Source organism: Moschus berezovskii, chromosome 27 (genome assembly GCF_049115385.1).
Source record: "Moschus berezovskii isolate FMDL1 chromosome 27, NW_MosBer_1.0, whole genome shotgun sequence".
Lineage (NCBI taxonomy): Eukaryota > Metazoa > Chordata > Mammalia > Artiodactyla > Moschidae > Moschus > Moschus berezovskii.
The window spans coordinates 368,104-389,249 of NC_142486.1; the positions used below are offsets into that span (position 1 = coordinate 368,104).

At 62.5% G+C, this 21,146-nt stretch overlaps 1 protein-coding gene across 3 annotated transcripts in view; it reads right to left on the reverse strand.

Annotated features, from left to right (window-relative positions):
- Positions 1-300: 300 nt before the first annotated feature.
- PRKAR1B (protein kinase cAMP-dependent type I regulatory subunit beta) overlaps positions 301-21,146 on the reverse strand; it is a 79,522-nt gene continuing 58,676 nt past the window's right edge. For all 3 annotated transcript variants that reach the window (XM_088833176.1, XM_055410505.2, XM_055410504.2), the window contains exons 8-11: positions 17,789-17,849; positions 10,909-11,030; positions 1,568-1,649; positions 301-1,430 (exon numbers count right to left, since the gene is read on the reverse strand). In XM_088833176.1, coding sequence (XP_088689302.1) covers positions 1,258-1,430; positions 1,568-1,649; positions 10,909-11,030; positions 17,789-17,849 — 438 coding nt within the window. In that variant the 3' untranslated portion in view covers positions 301-1,257. The remainder of the gene's footprint in view (positions 1,431-1,567; positions 1,650-10,908; positions 11,031-17,788; positions 17,850-21,146) is intronic.

Sequence of the window (21,146 nt, forward strand, 5' to 3'; positions counted from 1 at the left end):
CAGCTCTGAGGTCCCCGGAGGACTCAGGGTCACGGAGACAGAGAGTGGGGGGCGGCCAGGGGTGGGGCTGGGGGAGGGGAGTCAACGTCCACGGGGCAGGGCCTCGGTCTGGGCAGACGAGAACGTTCTGCAGACAGAGGGTGGCGACGGCTGAGCAATGGTGTGAGTGTGCCCAACGCCCCTGAACTTACCAACGGTTAAGACGCTCAAGTTTATGACTATTTGACCACAACAGAGGCAGACAAAAGAAAGAAAACCTCCTCTAAAAACTTTAGACCCACCCGGAGTCAGGAACTTGTACTTCGTTCACATTTAATAGCACATGCAGCATTCAGAACATCTTGATGAATAGGGCGGGGTTCACACATCACAGAAACACTCAGAGGCAAAAGCAGGGGTCCCCTTAGACCAGGCAGTCTTCCTGGGCCGCACGGGCGGGAGCCAATCAGGGTAACCGCGCTGTTTCGCTGGTACTTCAGGTCACTGGGAGTCCCATGCACACAGGCCCCGGCTGCTCCAGCTCCACTGAGAGCAGGCCTGGCGGCACTTCGGGGGGCAGTCAATTGACGGATGACCTAGGTGTGCGGGCCGTGGGCTGGCCAGACTCACGTTGCTGCTCAGGGAGAGGCTCGGATACCTGCCTTCCCAGGGTGGTGCTCCCGGTAATGGAGGCCTGTCTGCGGGAGGGTGACTTACAGCTGCGTCCAGAGCTCAGAAGGTCCCTGCACTCCCTCCAAGGCTCTGAGAGGCTGCTTTCTGGAGCAGTGGGGGCAGCGGGGCTCCTCCTGGGGCAGCCCCAGACTCAAACAGCAGGGCTTTCCCTGTTGGGCATCCCGGCCCAGCGAGGCAGCCCCCGCCCTCATGGTCAGGCAAACTGGCCGGTGTGTCGGGCTTTCCAGGAAAGGGGAAGGTCACCGTCCCCCACCCTGCCCCAATGCAGAGCCTGGCTGAAGACACCAGAGCATCCCCAGCCCTGGCATCTTGGGGGACCCGGGGGAGGCACGCATCTGAGGGAGGGGCCTGAGCTTTGCAGCCTCAGCTTCCAGCTCCAAGAACAGGGACGTCATCACCCCAGACGGACTGTAACCCAGCGGCCTCATGTCACCAGGCCTGGGCCGGGGAGCTGCCTGCGCCCCAGCAGATGGGGGAGGGGGCTGGGCTCCCGAGAGGGGCTGCAAGGGGGCACAGGGCAGGGAGGCGGGGAGAGGGCTGCCTTCCAGGAGGCACTGCGTTTATTCCCGGAGGATGGGAGGGCGCTCAGACGGTGAGTGAGATGAAGCTGTTGTAGCGCTGGATGTTCCTCTTGAGGATCTCGGAGCAGGGCCCCAGCACGCGCTCGAAGCGGGGTCGGTCCAGCTTCACGCACTTGAGGGGCCCCCGCGCCACCACCGTGGCCGCCCGGGGCCGATTCAGGAGCAGCGCGATCTCCCCTAGGGGTGGGGGGCGTCAGGGCTGCGGGCATCAGGGTGCCCTCCCCAGGGTTCGGCGCCCAGGATGGGCATCGGGGTGCCCTCCCCAGGGGGACCCCTGAGCCCCCACCCAGGCCCTGCTGGGGCCCCGTGCTCACCAAAGTAGTCAGAGGGCCCGAGGCGTCCAACCTCCACGTACTCCTCGCTAGGGGACCGGCGCTGCAGTACCGAAGCCGTGCCCTGCGGAGGCCAAGGGCACATGAGGTTCGGCCAGCCAGGGCTCAGAGGGCAGGGTGGGGGTTCCTGGGCTCACCCGTGAAGGCGCTGTCCGCAACCCCCTCCTGCCAGCTCCACGCACCCCCACCTGGAGCAACGTGCAGGCTCCGGGAGCCATGCTCAGCGCAGGGCACACCCCGGCCACCCCCCCGGGCCAGGCACCGGCAGAATCTAGAGCCACCTTTTGGGCAGCACTCATCCCAGCCGACCTTGGCCTAAGTCTCGAGGACAGTAGTGTGGCTTGGGGGTCGCACTCCCCACGCAGGGCTGGCCACCTCAGAGGCCCGCAGACGTGTGTGCACCTAGGCCTGTCCTTGCCTCCTGTTTGGTGGTCTCGGTCGGACCCTCTTGGGGGGACCACAGCTGCCACAGTTCCAGGAGTCGCCAAATAACTCCCCCATGCCATCCCAGGAAAACCTTCTGGAAGCTCCGGGCACCCTCCCCTCACACCTCACTGGTCAGAGCAGGTCATGAGCTCACCTGCAGCCAGTGTGATTGACCCCCCTCCCCAAGCTCTGCCCTGCCCGCTCAGGACAGGGGTGAGGCCTGGGGCAAGGAAACGCATGGGCTCAGCTTGGCCACCGCTCTGCTTCTCACTTGTCTCCCCCACGCAGCCCCCCAACCTCGTGGGGACCCTGCCCGGATCTCTGTCTTCTCTGGAACCCGCGAGTCCCCCACGGTCACTTCAGCATCTCTCCTGGTCACGCGTGGACCAGCCCGTCTTATGATCCACGCAGGCTGATGAGATGAAATCAGTTTCCACTGGGACAGATGGACAGAGCTTTCCCACCACGGCCTTGACATGGAGGCTCAGAGGACCGAGGTCATAACAGACCCTCCACGCTGGACGGTGTGAGCCTGGACGCACAGAAAGATACTCGGGGGAGCCCCAAACAAGCCGAACCGACAGGGAAGAGGCCGGCCCCCTGCCAGGTCCTCGCACGTCCGGACTGCAGGCCTGTGGCCACGGAACACATGTCCCTGGCAGGGCGCATGCGGCACCAACTCTTCCCACTGCCACAGCCCACCTCCACCAGGGAACGTCTGCCACGGGCACCCAGGGCGGCTGGGCTATGGGACAGGGCCACACACCCCGGGGTGCCCGTGACAGCTGTGGGTCGCCGCTTCATGAGGCAGGGAAGCCCCGCAGCGGCCCCGGGGGTCTCTGTTACAGCAGCCAAGGCCGACCAGCCGCTACCCCTGGGCCCTGATGCAAAGGCAGGCAGTCCCTGTCCTGGGAATGCACAACCAGGAAGCCCAGGGAGCGGGGTGAGGGAAACGCGCATATGGACTCGGCCAGCAAGGCCCAGCGTTCCCACGACATGGGCCCCGGGCATGCCCAGCACACGCCCGGCTCTTCCCAACCCAGAGAGACCATCGCGGGCCCAGAGCTGCCGGCTGGTCCGAGCTCCTTTCCCAGACAGCAGAGAAGGCAGCACAGACGCCCTCCGGGGACCAAGCACCGGAACTCTGGGGGCTGGAAAAACATACTTGCCAGGATCCAGATCATATTCCCCAAACTGCTCACTCACTGATTCTAGCCCAGCTCTAAAAATAAATCGGGTCACATAGGAGTCGGCCCGGGAAGACACACGAGAAAAATGTCCCTGCCAGAGCCTGGGGGAGACGGGGTTATTACAAGAGACCCGTTTTCCTTGAAACATTTTTCATTTTCTAAATTTTACTACAGAGTCGAAACCCAAATCAACTCTGATTTTGACAACGGGCACACGTGACCTTTATGAGATAGGAAGCAGCCAAGGTCGAGGGGGATGTGCTTGTTGAAGCAGTGCCTCGGGCTTCCTGCTCCCCAAAAACGCCCCCCAGCCTGGCCCAGAGCCCCCAACAATGCAGGTGATGGCCGTCGGGAATCGCGGTTCTGGCCGTGGGGGCTGCACCCAGCGAGGCAGGTAGGGCAGCCTCACCCCCAGGGACCCGCTATCCTGCAGGCCATCACCCAGGCCTCTGACTTGTGAGCCGGGTGCCGCTTAAAGACTAAGAAAAATGACCAGCGAGGACCAGCAGATGCAGGCACCCCCAGAACTCTGGGGGGACAGAGCAGACGGGTCAGGGCTGGGGGCTGCCAGCCCCAAGCCTGAGGCGCAGCCCCAGGGGGTTCAGGGTTTGGGACTGGGCAGACAGCGCCCAGGGAGAGAGACGCCCCCACCCAGGCTCCCAGCGGCTGGACGCAGAGTGGAGTCTGTCACAACCCTCGTGCGCATCCAGCCCGGCTAGGGAAGGGACACACGTGCATGCAGCGTGCAGGGTGAACCTGAGCCCCGGCCCGTCTTGCAGTGAGCACTCGGGCTCAGGGCCCTGACAGCAAGTTCAGGGAGAGGAAGCGCTATTTAAACAGAAAGAAAGTGTGACCGTGTCGGTCGCTCGGCCGCATCTGACTCTTAAGGGCCCCGTGGACGATACACCGCCAGGCTCCTCTGTCCCTGGGACTCCCCAGGCAAGAACACTGGAGTGGGTGGCCATTCCCTTCTCCGGGGATCTTCCCGACCCAGGGATTGAATTGGGGTCTCTTGCATTGCAAGCAGATTCTTTATCTTCTGAGGCACCAGGGAAATGCACTTATTTAAACAAATACATATTTTGAAAGAAACAACATCACGGCCATAAACCGGAACCGGCATCGCTTCCCGCAAATTGAAGGGGGACTGAGAGAAGGAGCACAGGGTGCGGACACAGGAGGGCGTGGGGACGCGCCAGCCCCACCTGAGGCGCCCCCAGTGCGGCCTGGGCCAGCTCTGCACGGTTCCCACAGTTCAGGCCTGGCTCCTCCGCGTGCTGGCCATGGTCTGGGGAGAGCCTGGCACCGCCCAAGCCTCAGCTTCCTCATCTGCAGGACGTGCAGGCTGCCGGCCACTGCCAGACGCAGGGAGCCAGGCGCACAGGCCCACGGCAGCCTGGCTGTGACTGGGCGAGGAGCCGCCTTCGAGCCACCCTGCTCCCGGCCAGCGGGCAGCAGAGGAGGTGGGGGCTGACACTCCCACAGGCCGACTCGTCCAGGACGGCTTGTCTGCAGGCTCTTCCTCGGCCAAAACGGGCATCTGTACGGCCACGGTCTGTGCCCGCTGCTTATCTCTGCCCCTCTGGTGCCGGGGAGAAAACGGGTCCTCGGGATCCACGTCTGTGGTCTGGGAACGCCACTGCCTCGAGGACCAGGGAAAGCAGAGCCAGACAGCTCACAAGGGGATGTGGTCAGGTCCCCCCACCCCTGATATACGGCAGTGCACGGAGCTCCTTGGTATCCACCCAGAGGGTGAGGCTGAAGTCACGAACCCACAAAGACCTGCACAGAGACGCTGGGAGCAGCTCCCGTCTTAAGTGTCCAGACCTGGAAGCAACCAAGGTGCCCTTCCGTAGGTAACAGATACACAGACTGGTGAAGGACAGGGGAGCCCCGCGTGCTGCCATCCGTGGGGTCCAAAAAGTCAGACACAACTGAGCGGCTGCACACCACCAACATCCAGATTGTATTCAGCACTAGAAACAAATGAGCCTTCCAGCCCTGAGGAGCCACGGGGACACGCGCCCGCAGGCCACCGGGTAAAGGCCTCAGACCCCGTGATTCCAGCTACAGGACCGCCTGGAAAGGGGAGCTGGGGACGCTAAAGAGCTGGGCGCCACGTGGGAGCACCAGAAAGGCAGGGACAGCGTGAGGCCTCTCCTGGCAGGAAGGCCGCTCGTGTGACACGGTGGCGGCCAATGCGCGCCTGAGCGCCCGAGCTGGGCCACAGGGACGCGTGCAGGGAGGCCCACCGCCTGGTGGGGCTGCCTGGTGGGGAGGCTGTGCAGGGCGGACCTCCGTACCTTCCCCCCATTTTGCTGTGAACCGAAGCCGCCCTTCAGAGACGCAGAAAGGACGCAGCCCGGATGGGAGCCCTCCGCTGCTTGTGACCGAACCAGCAGGAAGGACAGACAGCTGAGTGGGCGGGGCGGATGGACACGCGGGCAGATGGCGCTCGGCCCAGCCGGCCTTCTGGAAAAACACTCGTCTGGTTCAGCCCAGAAGCGGACCTTCTGGACCTTCCTGCTGCCTTTTGGACCAAGACAGCCATGCTCTGACACCGACCTCGGGCTCTGCTCTCTCCCTGGACAGGAGAGTCTGGCACCAACCGCAGCGGGACCACGCAGATGTGGGCCGCCCTCGGGCACCTCCCTGTGGGGACCCTGCGGCTGAGCCACGAAGGATATCACCTGGCGGAGGGGAGGGCCAGGGTGAGCTGTCAGACAGGCCCATGGTTGGGGGGGTCCAGGACAGGCAGACCCCCAGGCCCACAGGAGGCCCCTCAGGAGCCGGGAGTCCCGAGCAGGACCGCCGCCGTCGTCCAGCTCATGAGAAGCCCAGGCAGCTGGACACAACATCCCTGCCTTTGCCGGGGGGCTCAGCGGGCGTCCAAAGCCCTTGTCTGTAGTGCATGGGTCTGGTCTGACCTACCCTCCGCGCCTGCCCTCCATGGCCTCGGGCCCGAGGTTCCTCTGGACATCCTGCCCCACCTTCCCCACTAGGAGGACTTCCACTCACACGTCCGCACACAGCCCACCGAAACCTGGGGCCCGGCTCTACCCCCGCTGCCCCGTCTCCACGCGGGACCAGGGTGGGTCTGCAGCAAGCGGTTCTCCTGCCTCGATGAACACCCCACACGCAGCCCATCGGTGGCCATTGCCCTCGCAAGTCCACTGAGCCTCGGCCAGGAGTGTGGTGGCTTTCGGGGTTCTCCCTAAAAGTTCCCGAGATGACGGTGAAGGCAGAGCCCCCTCCAGAGGTGGCTTTGAAGTAGTCGCTCAGCAATCGCGTCAACGTCAGGGACGCTCACAAAAGTGGTTTGCAAAGAGAGGAGACACGTCCAACCTTGGGTTTCCATGGCAACGCCTCCTGGCTGTGGGAGCAGGCTGGAGGGAAGCGGCTCTGCCCAGCTGCCCGCAGGCCCCTGAGGCTCTGCCGCGTGGAGTCACCCACAGGGTGGGCTGCGTCAGGACTGGGGCCGGGCCCCGCCCTGTCCCCAAAGCCTTCCTGGGGGTAAACTGAGTCTCCAGTTTACCCATGCTCCTCGCAGGGCCCCGCCTGCCAGCCCCCTCCCTGGGGAGGCCCCCAGGCTCTGTCCTGCAGACGCTGCCAGGAGCCCCACGGCTCCCGCTGTTGGCGGCCAAGACCCCTCAGGCCACCAGGCGCTTCAGGCCTTTGGTGACTAGAAGGGGTCCCAGAGCAGTAGAGCTGCCTCGGACGCCATGTATAGATGCAGGCCAGGCCCCGGGAGACCCACTGTGCCTTCTGTCCTCATGTCCGAGCAGCCCCAGGTTGACGGCCACAGGCCTGCTCTGGACGCCAGAGAACATGCTGCTGGAGCGCTGGGGTCTGCTGTCCAAGGGGCTGGCAGGCCCCCACGGCCTCAGAGACGGCTGGTGTGACGCAGAGCCCAGAGACAAGGAGTGCCCGCCGCATGCCTGGCAGAGGCCCCGGGGCCCGTTGAGCCCCGGCTGGCACCCAGCAGGCATTGGTAATGACGCATCCAGTGTGTGCAGGAGCCAGTCGTCATGTCCGTGCAGGTGGGGGTCCCTGTCAGCGCCTCACACCTAGGACACAGCCCCCAGAGCAGCCCACACCCACCCAAAGAGCAGGGGGCAGACAGAGGCCTGGTGGAAGGCGGAGGTGAGCAGCAGTGGCACCAGGGGCAGCCTGAACCCGGCACGGGCTCAGGTCCACCCCAAGGGGCAGGGCCCCGCCAGTCCACATTCCCTGCCCCTTGGGGAGCTGGGGGCCCGGCCTCAAGGTCAGCGGATGTTGGTGTCAAGTGCATCAGAGAAACACCTTTGCAGAAACACCTGGAGACCCATGTTGGACCAGGCACCTGGGTCCTTCCCGGCACATCCACAGGGCAAATGTCCTTTCCTGTCTGGCTATCTGCTTTGTAGGCAAACACTGTACTGAATCGTACAAATGGGCAAACAGCCTGAATAAGGAATCTACTCAGACACTCCAGCACGTCCTCCAGAGGAATCAGGGCCATGGGGGGCTCAGGGGAGGACAGGGCTGGCATGGGGGGACACCACGCCGCCTCAGAGGTGGCCAGGGCCACATGCAGGAAACATGGCGTGAAGCTGCGGACGCTCCGAGCTCACCTTTCAGTTCTGAGTCCGTGACACCTGCAAACCCTGAGGTCCCACTGTGACTTCCCCAGTTTGGTGGATCACAGAGGAAAAGCGAAAAATATCCAAGTTGCCAAGGAGACCACTTCAAATACATCGCACAACGCTGTGAAAGCTGTACCTTCCGAGGGGGTTGGATTACCCTCCGGGGCCAGCACAACCACGGTTCCTGGCAGTCAGCCCCCCACGCCCTTCCCTGACCCCCACCATCCCAGTCAGTGGGGGGGCCCTCAGTCACACAGCCGAGCTCCCACAGAGCCCGGAGTCGCTCTCCCAAGGCCCCCTTGGACAGTTTTCGTGAAGGAGGCATCAGGGCCCCCAGGGAGGCCCTGCCCCGCCCAGCGGCACCTCCTGCTGCATCTGCTGGGAGCCTGCTGTCTGGAACACAGACCACACCGTGGCGCCAGGTGTGCCCCCTAAGACGACCATGGAACTCGGCTCTGATGGCCTCTAATGGAAGTGCTGAGAAACACCCGGCCCCGGAGCAGCGGAGACAAGCGGTCAGCACCCACCCGCATTTCCAGCTGAAGGGCATCAACCCAACGGAAGCAGAGCTCACACCACTCACACTGCTCATTCGCCCACACGCGTGCCCACACACAGCGACGCCCCACAGCGAGGGTCCCGTGCAGTGGAGCCTCCGGGGCCCACCACCTGCTCTCCGCGAGTCCTTGGGGAGGGACAGCCCCTCGTGGGCGAGGTCAGACTGCCCGCCCGCGGGGCACACCCCGAAGCCCCCGTTGCCATGGTCCCCGTGGCTCCACGAGGACCCCCTCAACTCCAGCTGTCACAACTTTGTGGTTTCTCTGCCCGTGGCCTTGGACCCGACGGGCAGCCCTTGGCCCCAGAGAACAGCTCACATCCCCTCAGCCTCTAGACCTTAAGAACTGAGGCTGCAAACTCAACGGCCTGCAAGTGAGTGCAGAGCCCAGAGCAAGGCACGGTGGCGGGTGAGGAGCGGGCGGGGTGCACTGCCTCCGGGAGCGTGCACAAACCCGTGTCCATCAAGTCGGTGCTGCCATCCAACCATCTCATCCTGTCGGCCCCTTCTCCTCCTGCCCTCAATCTTTCCTAGCATCAGGGTCTTCTCCAGTGAGTCAGTTCTTCGCATCAGGTGGCCAAAATATTGGAGCTTCAGCTTCAGCATCAGTCCTTCCAATGAATATTCAGGACTGATTTCCTTTAGGATGGACTGGTTGGATCTCCTTGCAGTCCAAGGGACTCTCAAGAGTCTTCAACACCACAGTTCAAAAGCCTCAATTCCTTGGCGCTCAGCCTGATTTTTAAATATTGACAATTCAAATGTTTAAAAAAGAAAACACACAGTGCAGGCTGGTGCACACCACACCCCTCCTTGGCTGTGTTCAGAGAATGTGAGTAACTTTCTGCTAGAATGTCCCCCAGAAACCATGAGCCACACCCCGGTGTGTCTGCAGACTCACAGGAGGATATAAGCGTAGAACAGGTACCTGGAGGCACCACAGCACCCTCAGAGTCCTGCGAGGAAGGCCCTGGAAGTGCTCCGAGTGAAGCTGAGGTTTCCACCCAAGGGCTGACCTCTGGCGCCAGCAGGCGGGGAGCCTCCTGTGAGGTCACAGCCGGGGCCGGAGCCGACACGCGACATGTAGCCGACACCTCTTGGTCTACGGAGCGGAGACCTCACTGGCAGGAATTGTAATTTGTTCTGCCTGGGGTTCTTTCCCTTTCTTTCAATAAACATGATTGTCGAATGAGTCACCCGCCCCAGGACAAGAAGGCTGCCTGTGGACGGCTCCCCGGCCCGGGGGCTCCGGTGTGCCTGGCGCGTGGACCAGAAGGCGGCCAGGGCCCCAGTTCCGGAGTGCACACTGTGAAGCTCGTGTCCGCCCTGTCGAGACCCTCCCATGGTGGTTCTCCGGTTCTCCCATGGGAGCAGCCGAGCAAGCAGCAGGAAGAACCGCAGGCACTCTCCCGGTAGGGGCTTCTGCAGGAGTCCAGGGCAAGCCCCCACAGGACCCCCTGGGTCACGGGGTGAGCATCTGGCCCGAGGCACAGAAGGGGCCTGCCCGCAGGAGGACGCACGCTCTCACCCACAGCAGCAGCCGGGGAGCCCCCTTCCGCTGTTTCAAACCGAGGCGGCGGCTCCAAGTTCGGGGGTGCTGGCTGCCTGTCCCCGGGTTGCGCCTTCTCTGCGCTGCCCCCAGGCAGGCCCAGCTCTCCCTGGACAGCTCAGGGACCCTCTCTCGGCCCCCGCAGAGCTGCGGGCGCCTGATCTCCGAGGGCAGTGCGCCGGGCTGGAGCACGTGCTTTCCCGGCGGACGGGCGACAGAAACTCCCCACCAGGAGGCCCGGCGCAGTAGGAAGAGAGCCAGAATCACATAGTTTAGAGCCTGCGTCACAGTGAGGGCCCTGCGGCCAGGCGCCCCCCCCCCGTCCACCCCAGGGCGGCTATGGCTCCTCCCCAGGGAGCCCGGCCCCAGGTGGGGGGACGCGCGGCCCCGCAGCTGCCCGTGCCCGTCAGCGGCAGGCCGAGCGTGGCTGCCACGGATTACGGCGGAGCCAGCTGTCACCGCGGGGGGAGGGCGATGGGCTGGCCGGTAACTCACTTGGGCCCAGGTGGGGGAAGCTGGCGCCCACCTCTCACACCAAATTCGACCGGGGACCACGGCCGGTTCACACGGCTGTGAGAAGCCACGCGGGGAGAACCCCCTGGGCCCCCAGCTCACACGCTCCCCCTGCGAGGACGCACACACACCCCCCAGGTCCCATTCGGGGCAGCCCCTCCCCTCCCTTGACTGAGCCTGGCCCCCCAGCCTCGCCCATGCGCCTGGCGTGTCTGGTCTCTGCAACATCTGCACGGGGTGGGCCCAGGGGAGAACCCGCAGGTCCCCAGGGCGAGGACATCGGTGGGGGCTCAAGGCCGCTGTCCACATGGCCGATGGAGGCGGTGGGCATGGAGCGCCAGGCCGGGGGGCAGCGGGCCCAGGGGGTGGGGGGGCGCGTGCAGACCAGGCCTCACCCCTGACCCTGCAGCACCCCCGGCTGGGGCCCTAGCACAGAGCCCCCCGCCCACCCGAGCTGGACTCACCTCCGTGATGATGAAGAAGTCGTCCCCGGGCTCCCCCTGGACCACAATCTTCTCTCCGTCTTCAAACTGCACGGGCTCCAGGGCGTCGGCCACTGTGAGACGCTCCCACTTCTCCAGGGACGCTGAGTGGGGACATGGGGGGTCAAGGGAGGCCGGGGGGTCCCGGGGGCCAGCGCCCCTACCCAGACCACCTCAGGAAACACCCACATGGCCAGGCCTCGGGGGGACGAGGCTTTGCCAAGTCACAGGGATGAACAAGATGGCACATTTCTGTGCAGGAGGCGCAGGCATCTCCACGAGTGAGCTGGGGCCAGGAGGCAGACGCGGCCCAGCAGGCGGGTGGGGACGCAGCACCCAGACCAACCCTGGCCACGTCAACCGCAGGTTCAACACGAACACCGCGAACGGGAGGCAGTGGGCAAGAGTCCAGTGAAACGTGGGGTCAAACGCTTTTATCTTCGAGAGAACAGAGCTGCCTGGATTTTTGCAAACAATATAATTGCAGCTCAGCACTCAGGCTGCTCAGGGGTTTAAATAATTCAGAGGCTGAAGCAGTCGCTGTTTATAAAACACCGTTCAGCGACCCCAAAGAGCACACAACTGAGTTTATATTGTGACAGAGGCGCCGAATACCTTTTGTTATTTTAGGTCAAGACACTGCACTCCAAAGGCAAGCTTAATGCTTGCAAGTTCTGTGCCTCCCGTGCTCCCTCACGCCTCCCCTCCCCATCATCATCCGCTCTCAGCCTTCTGGAAGGAAAAGCATAATAACAAGCTCCTTTTATAAGAAATAAATGATCGCCTGATCGTTTCTTAGTCTAAGAAACTTCTCTGGCCTGCACTCACCAGACACGCTTAGGCATCAGCCGCGAAAACACAAAGCAGACCATCCATCTTAGGTCTCGCCTACGAGCGGGATTTCTCAGCTTGAAAACGCCTGCCAGGGCCGCGCGTCACAAAGGACAGGCTTCTGACCTACTGCAGGCTGCAGCGGCTTCGGGTGGGGGGTGGGGCGGTGGGGAGCCCCTGGCAGCACGCTGCCCGCCAGCCGGCGCCCCAGGCAAGAGCTGCCCCACGATCCACGCCCTGCACCCACAGGAGGCAGCGGACCACCGCGGGACCACAGGTGACTCTGGTGGGGTCACGGTCTGTGCCCGTGAGGAGACCGATGCCAGTAAATGAGTGGTGCTCGGGCTCCTTCCAGGGCGACGAGAACCTCTGACTCTATAGCCTCAGGCTCGGGAAGCTCACTTCCTCATGTCTGATCAGCAGGTTTTTCTATTATGCTTGAGACCTTGAACATCCCGAGGTTGGAGAATCAGGGCTTCCTCCCCGACGATGCAAATCCCGGGAGAGAAGTGTCGGGAGAAGCCGGTGGGAGACTCCCTGGCCCTGACCTCCGAGGTGGACGCTTCGGGGCACTTTCGCTGTGCTCAGCTCCCTGGGCTCGAGGTACAGACGGTCAGCCCATGTGGGGTCACCCCAACGCCACCCTTCTGGGGGAGTCCCAGTGCTGCCGGGGAACGTGGTGGAAGCCCCACAGGAGACGCCGGAGGTGCCCGAAAGGCACCCCCAGGCACAGCTGAGCGAGGGGCAGGCACACCTGCTGGGAAGGGACCCACCGGGGTGATGCTTCAGGAGGATGCGGCCCTCCGGCCCCGCTCCCAGCTACGGCCCTCTGGCTCTGAGCCCGACCCGCTCCCCTCCCGGGAGACCTCGCGTCCCTGCCCTGGCCTGCAGCCTGCTTCTTCCCCAGGAAACGGGGTCAGGGCGTCTCTACTCCCCCCACGAAGCCCGAGGAGCTACAGGGCTGCCCTGGGCAGGCCTGCCACGGCCGCCCCCAGCAGGGACCTGCCTGCCCCCACCGCTCACAGCGCCCAGGGCCCTGACTCCACAGTCGTGCCCTTCCCGCTGTAATGTGGAAAAAATAATCAGAAAATTGGAACGGACGACACAGGCAGCATCTGTCCTGAATGGAATCGCAGAACCACTTGGCCACGATCGTTTCGGAGCTGCTCCTCACAGACACGCTGACAAGACCCAGCTCCTTTGTCTCAGCCTGAGCTCACGCTCCTTCCCGAGGCTGCGACTACTAAGGATTTGGTGGAGTTTCCTCTTCACTCTAAAGGGTTTGGTTAGTTTCTTCCCATCGGTGGTCTCACACGTCCGGACACGTGTTGGCGTGCGGAGGCCTCGTCCACGGGCTTCCCCAGAGGTGGACCTGCGCCACGGACACCCGGCGCAAGTCCCTTCCCGTGACGACAGCTTCAGGCTCTTTCCATCTCCTCGTCACTGTGGGGGTTGCTGAAAGGACCATCCACATCCATGTCCCTGTTTCCTTATTAACCATTTTAAAAACTGAAGGATAGTTGATTTTTATCCATCTTCCCTGGTGGCTCAGATGGCAAAGAACGTGCCTGCAATGCAGGAGACCTGGGTTGGATCCCTGGGTGAGGAAGATCCCCTGGAAAAGGGAAAGGCTACCCACTCCAGTATTCTTGCCTGCAGAACCCCATGGACTGTATAGTCCATGGGGTCACAAAGAGCTGGACACAACTGAGTGACTAACAGTTTCCTTTCATAACTGATTTATACTGCTGAGTTTCAGCTGCATAGCAGTGATTCAATTCTTTTTCTAAATATTTTCCTTTATAGGTTATTACAAGATGTTGAACATAGTTCCCTGTGCTCTACAGCAGGACCTGTTGGTTATCTGCTGCTGCTGCTGCTGCTGCGTCACTTCAGTCGTGTCTGACTCTGCGTGACCCCATAGACGGAAGCCCACCAGGCTCCCATGTCCCTGGGATTCTCCAGGCAAGAACACTGGAGTGGGTTGCCATTTCCTTCTCCAATGTGTGAAAGTGAAAAGTGAAAGTGAAGTCGCTCAGTCGTGTCCGACCCTTAGCGACCCCACGGACTGCAGCCCACCAGGCTCCTCCATCCATGGGATTTTCCAGGCAAGAGTACTGGAGTGGCTTGCCACTGCCTTGTCGGTCATCTAGTCTACGCATAGTGATGTGTGTCTGCTAATCCCTATTTCCCTCCCGCCCCACCCCCGCTACACCCTCTGGTAACCATGTTTGTTTCCTCTGTCTGTGAGCAAATTTCTGTTTTGCAAATAAGTTCATGTTTTAGTTTCCACTATAAGTGATGTCATACGGCGTTTTTCTTTCTCTTTCTGATTTTCTTCACTTAGTACGATACCCTCCAGGCCCATGAATGTTGCTGCAAATGGCGCCACTTCATTCTTTTTATGGCTGAGTAATACTCCACTGGGGCTTCCCTGGTGGCTCAGAGGTTAAAGCATCTGCCTCCAATGCGGGAGACCTGGGTTCAATCCCTGGGTCGGGAAGATCCCCTGGAGAAGGAAACGGTAACCCACTCCAGTATTCTTGCCTGGAGAATCCCATGGACGGAGAAGCCTGGTAGGCTACAGTCCACAGGGTCGCAAAGAGTCGGACACGACTGAGCGACAGAACGGAACGGAACGGAACACTCCACTACATACACACACACCGCATCTTCATCCACTCATCGCCGATGGACACGTCTTTGCCACCGTGACGAGTGATGCTGTGAACACAGGGGCACGCGCATCGTTTTTATTATAGTTTCGTCTGGATGTATGCCCAGGAGTGAGGCTGCTGGGTCATGTGGCAGCTCTATTTTTAGTTTATTGAGAGACCTCACACTGCTTTCTGTCGTGGCTGCACCAGCGTACAGTCCCACCGGTGTGTGGGAGGGTCCCCTTCTCACACCCGCGTCTGACGTTGTCTGTAGGCTGAGGATGGCCGTCCCGGCCAGTGCGAGGCGGCGTCTCCCTGTGGTTTTCCTTCGCATCCCTCTGATGATTAGCAAAGCTGGAAGCGTCTTTTCCGTGTGCCTGTTGGCCATCTCCTCATCCTCTCTGAAGAAACGTCTCTGGAGATCTTCTGCCCGTTTTTGATTGGGCTGCTTGTTTTTTTATGTTGAGCTCTATGAGCTGCCTGCATATTTTGGAAATTCATCCTTAGTCTATTGCATCATTTACAAACATTTTCTCCCAGTGTGTAGGTTGTCTTTTGATTTTGTTTATGGTCTCCTTTGCTCTGCAAAAGCTTTCAAGTTTAATTAGATCCCATTTGTTCATTCTTGTTTTTATTTCCATTACTCTAGCAGATGAAGCCAAAAAGATACTGCTCAGATTTATGTCAGAGAGTATTCTGCCTATGTTTTCCCCTAGGAGTTCTACTGTATCTAGTCTGACATGTGGGTCTTTAATCCATTCTGAGGGGTTTGGTAGGTGCTGTTAGAGAATGTTTTGATGTCATTCTTTTTTTAGGACTTGTCTGTTTATGCATCTTTGGCTGGCTGGGTCTCTGCTGCCTTTGCTTGGCTTTTCTCCGGCTGCGGTGAGCGGGCTTCTCACTGTAGCTCCTCTCGTTGAGGAAAGCAGGCTCCGGCTCCACGGCTCTCAGGCTTCAGTCCTCCCGGCTGCGGCTCTGGACACAGGCTTGGTAGCTGCGGCTCTGAACAGAGGCTCAGTAGCTGTGGCTCTGGACACAGGCTCGGTAGCTGTGGTGCACGGGCTTGGTTGCCCTGCGGCGTGTGGGATCCTCCTGGACCAAGGATCGAACCTGTGTCTCCTACATTGGCAGGCGGAGCTGCCAGGGAAGCCCTAGCTCCCCCTCTCACAGGCAGCTGCCCACTTTCCCAGCCGCGTGCTGAGGGGGCTGCCCCTTCTTGCCCCCTTGCCGCCCCAGCGCCCCAGGAGCTACACCTTTCCTCTCCGTCTCAGCCCACAGGTTCTTAGACAAGGAGGCTGAGCCTCACTTGCCACCCACACCCACAAGCCCGCGTCCAGCCTGGGGCTGAAGGCTGAGAGGTTCCCCCAGGAACTGTTTCTGGACGGTGATTCCCCAGGGCCTCAGCTCTGAGCCGACACTTTCCCCAGCAGGTTGCCCTCCTGGCCCTTAATGGGAGCTGCTCGACACACCCCTACACTCCGACTGGTTAAAACGACATGCAATTCCCAAGTGCCACACACAGGCGGGGAGACTCCACACTGCTGGGTGACTGGGCCAGGACAACGGCGCTCCATCCTGAACCTCAGAGCAAGGTCCAAACAGTGAAAAGACGCTGCTGGGGGGCCTTGGTGACACTCCCCAGCATGAGTGGGGACGCGGCTGACGTGTCTGTCAGACCCCAGGACAAGAAGAGCAGGGGGGGATGCCCACAGAGGAAACCCCCAAACAGGTCAGGAAAGACACCCAACACAGGGGCCCCTGTGAGACCTCCAGACAGACCAGCGTGGGGAGAGCGGCTCCAATGGTGGACAGACGGAAACACACAGCACGGAGGGATGGAGGCAGATACACGACAGTGCGTGTGCACGTGTTCACAGAACCCACATGCCTGCACGCACAATCAATGTGTGTGTGGTGTGTGAGCACGCGCGCGTGTGTGTGTGAGCACACGTGTGTGTGGTGTGAGCACTGCACATGTGTGTGCGTGTGTGAGCACGTGCGTGTGTGGTGTGTGAGCACGTGCGTGTGTGTGCGTGTGAGCACACGCGTGTGTGTGGTGTGAGCACACGTGCATGTGTGTGGTGTGTGGACGCGCGTGTGTGTGGTGTGTGAGCACGTGCATGTGTGTGGTGTGAACACGCACGCGTGTGTGGTGTGTGAGCACGCGCAGGTGCCCGGGCGAAGCAGCGCATGGCAGGCACACACCCAGGATGGAGACCTGGGGGGGCCCTACGCGTGTGTGTGCATGTGTGAGCACGCGCGTGTGTGTGGTTGTGAGCACGCGCGTGTGCCCGGGGACGCAGCGCTCGGCGGGCACACACCCAGGATGGAGACCTCAGGGGGCACTGCGCGTGTGTGTGCACATGTGTGTGCACGTGTGAGCACGCGCGTGTGCCCGGGGACGCAGTGCTCAGCGGGCACACACCCAGGATGGAGACCTCAGGGGGCACTGCGCGTGTGTGTGCGTGTGTGTGTGCATGTGTGTGTGTGTGCACGTGTGAGCACGCGCGTGTACCCGGGGACGCAGTGCTCAGCGGGCACACACCCAGGATGGAGACCTTGGGGGGCACTGCGCATGTGTGTGCACGTGTGTGTGCACGTGTGAGCACGCGCGTGTACCCCAGGCCACAGCACTCGGCGGGCACACACCCAGGATGGAGACCTCGGGGGGCACTGCGCGTGTGTGTGCGTGTGTGTGTGTGTGCACGTGTGTGTGCACGTGTGACCATGCGCGTGTACCCGGGCCACAGCGCTCGGCGGGCACACACCCAGGATGGAGACCTCGGGGGGCACTGCGCGTGTGTGTGCGTGTGTGTGTGTGTGCACGTGTGTGTGCACGTGTGACCATGCGCGTGTGCCCGGGGACGCAGCGCTCGGCGGGCACACACCCAGGATGGAGACCTCGGGGGGCACTGCGCGTGTGTGTGCGTGTGTGTGTGTGTGCACGTGTGTGTGCACGTGTGACCATGCGCGTGTGCCCGGGGACGCAGCGCTCGGCGGGCACACACCCAGGATGGAGACCTCGGGGGGCACTGCGCGTGTGTGTGCGTGTGTGTGTGTGTGCACGTGTGTGTGCACGTGTGAGCACGCGCGTGTACCCGGGCATGCAGCGCTCGGCGGGCACACACCCAGGATGGAGACCTTGGGGGGCACTGCGCGTGTGTGTGCGTGTGTGTGTGTGCACGTGTGTGTGCACGTGTAAGCACGCGCGTGTGCCCGGGGACGCAGTGCTCAGCGGGCACACACCCAGGATGGAGACCTTGGGGGGCACTGTGCATGTGTGTGCACGTGTGTGTGCACGTGTGTGTGCACGTGTGTGTGCACGTGTGAGCACGCGCGTGTACCCGGGGACGCAGCGCTCGGCGGGCACACACCCAGGATGGAGACCTTGCTGAGGAACTCCTCGTACATCCTGCGCTTCCTCAGCGTGCTGCCCTGTGGGGAGGAGACAGAGAAGCATTCAGAGGGCTTCACGCTCAACCCCGCCCACGCTCCCCAAATCCCCACGTGACCCTGAACCCCTAAAAGGAGGCCCTCGGGGCATTCCGTGTCCCGCAAGCCCCTCAAGCGAGCAGGGGTCTGAGTGGCTGCCGCCACGGGGCCCAAACCACCCACTCCCCCCAGGGGCTCAGGGGACACACAGCCTCACCCAGACTCACGTGGGTCACCACGAGGCCGACCCTCAAGGGGCTTCAGAAGCGCTGGGCCCAAAGCCCACCCCTCACTAGATATCCACAGGCCCTGACCAGCTGCCCACCCAGAGCCTCAGTTTCCTCATCTGGACAATGGGGTATCCACAGGACTCCATGAAGGCTAGGTGAGCAAACATCAGTCAACCGGCCTGGTGAGGGGACCTCAGCCCTGCAGCCCCGGGGCTCCACCTCACCTCCCCATCAGCTCCCGTGACGCTGTGGTTCGGGGCCAGACCAGCACTGCAAAGGCAGCGTCTCAATTCCAGAATTCTGGAGGTTCCTGGCCTGCCCCCAAGAAGCCCAGAGACTCCCTGGGGCCCCTTCACCCGAAAGAGCTCCCACAGGGCTGGGATCCAAGACCCTCTCATAGCCGACCGAGAGGGCAGGGACCAGGCTCTGAAGCGCTCGGGGGTGGCCGTGCAGGGGATATGGCATCCAGGAGGTCGGTGGCAGAACCTAGGGCTCGTGGGGCCCTGCGTGTCCGCAGGCAGCAGGTCTGGACACTCACAGGGGCAGCTTGCTCAGCTCAGCACAGCCCCCAGCCGGAGGTGAGCCATCTCAGACCCCGCCGGCCCAGAGAAAGGCGTTTCTTTGAAGGATAATTTATATTCCCGCTGACCTCCTGGCAGCTACGCCTGCCCACTGGAATGCAGGCATGTTTGCCCGGCAACCCCAGACATTAAAGCCGCCACAACCGGCCCATCCGTCTCCCGCCACAGGACGACAGCTGGAGGCGGCCACCCGGGACCCTCAGGCGGGGAGACCCGCCTCCCAGGCCGACCAAGACGCCTCCCGTCGGAGCTCTCCTCCGGGGTGAGGCGGGGGGCCGGCCAGGACCCCCACCTGGGGGCTTGTCTGCCAGCAGCGCAGGGGGCTTTGTGCCTGGTGAGATGGCGCTACATGGACCCCCAGCGCCAGGACAGGGCCTGCCTGGGGCTATGGCGGGAGATGCCAGCAGGGCCTGGAGCCGCATCCCGAGCGCTGCTCACAGGGCCCAGGCCACCAGGAGGAGCAGGCCCTGGCCCCTCTCAGCTCTGCCTCCCTGGAACCTGCGGCCTCGGCCTGTTTCCATGTCTCTGTGCTGTGGTCCCTTCGGGCCAAGACTCCCTATATCCCCCACTCGGCACCTACACCTCGAGGCCCCTGCGACTCCTCCAGCCACCATCCATCACACGCCCCAGCACAGCAGAGCCGGACCCCACTGACCCCAACAGATGGGGGAGCAGATCGCACTTCCTGACGGCCCACCCCACTGCCAGCAAGGGGCACGCCCCTCCCCCAGCCCCGACCCCCTGGCACAGCCCAAGGCTACCCCAAACCCACTGGCCAGAGAGGCTCCTGCTGCTGCACCCCATGGGCCCAGGGGCAGGTCTGTCCTAAGACGGGAACCTAAAACGTCCATGCAGACCCCCTGCCCTGTCCCAGCCGCACGGTCTGAGCCAACCCTGAGGAGGACAGCAGAGTTCTGGTCAAAGTGCACACACCCCGGACGGCACCGCCCGAGGCCCCTGGAAGCTCCCGACCCCCAACCCCCGACCCCTGAGTCCAGAGCGCTCACAGCGCTCCTGCCTGCCGGGCACTTGGGGCACTGCTTGGGGGAGGGTGCGGACCTGCCAGGCTGAGGAGGCATATATGGTGGCTGAGGTGACTCTCCAAGCTGGACCGACTGCTCTGAGCGCCCTGACCCCTACACACGGAAGCCCAGCTGGCCCTGCAGCATGAAATGAAGCTCCCCATCACCTGACCAGCTCCCACGAGGAGTGGGCCTGAGAGCAGGGGCCCAAGCACGTGGGGTGGGGGCTCAGGACACGGCTCCAAGGGTCTCGGGTCACCCCAGGCGAGCAGAGCTCTGGAGTCCCTAGCCCAGCCCCTGCAACAAGATTCTACACGCATCAGCCCCAACTGGGGGCCTCACGTGACAGTCAGGGTGAACAAACGGTCCGGACACTTGAAGAAGAGAAGTCTGGGGGTGCTGGGTCCTGTCCGGGGCCCCAGGGGGGAAACCCCACTCTGCTCGGAAGTGGTGGGTGTGGCTGGTCTCACCGAGCTCCATCCATCCGTCTGTACCATGCAGAGCGGGGGCACATCCCGGACAGGCGTGCTGGGGTTCAGAGGTGGGTGGTCCTCTCCCTGGAGACACCAGCCCCCACCCGGCGTTCCCCACGAGAGTCCAGCTCAGAGTCCATTCATTGCACGGCAGGCGCACCTGCGTCCGCCCAGGCCGCGGTCTGATGCAGAAACGGACGCCGTCACGGACACTCCCTTCCGAGTGGGCCGCACTGTCATTTTCCTCCCGAAACGCAGGGCTCTGCCAGCTCTGGGCATGGCCGCGGCTATTCTTAGTGCCCAGGGATCCAGAATTAAAACAGAGGAAGCGCTGGCTGCCTTCGTGGTTTGGGAACTTCCCTGAATATAAGGTTCCAGGCACAGAAATCCCACAGCCAAGAACGGCTCAGTGTGGACGGCGGTAAAGGAACAATGGCTTATGCAACAGGGCCAGGTGCGCCGGAGCAGCCAGCACGGGGGAGGGTGCCCTCCGGGGGAGGCAGGACGGGGCAGGTTTGAGACGAAAGAGAGGGGGCCGCATTCCATGAGGACGCGCCTCGCTGGGCAGGGCAGGGCAGGGCCTCCGGGCACTAAAACAGCCCGTGCACATGGCGGGCGCCCAGTGGATGACCCCAGTGTGTGGATGAGAAGCTGCACAGAACAGAGGCCTCCAGGACTGAACTGGACACCCCCCAGTGCATCACAAAGGGCCAGGCGCTACAGTGGGACCCTCTAGAGGGGTCCCCGGGACAAGACCGCTGTGCACGGGCCTGTCCTAAACATCCCGGAGCTCCCCCAACCACAGCCCCCCGAAGCTGCAGGGCCCAGCTGGTCTTTGGGAGACAACCGAGGCCTAAGGGCCCGTGGCAAGGGCACATCCAGCCCCCGGGTCTCCCGGCAACGCGTCCCCTCGGTGACCTCCCTCCAGGCCGGCAGGACCCCTGGATCACAGGCCCACAGGAGTCAGTTCCGAGCAGACACCTTCCCCACCCGC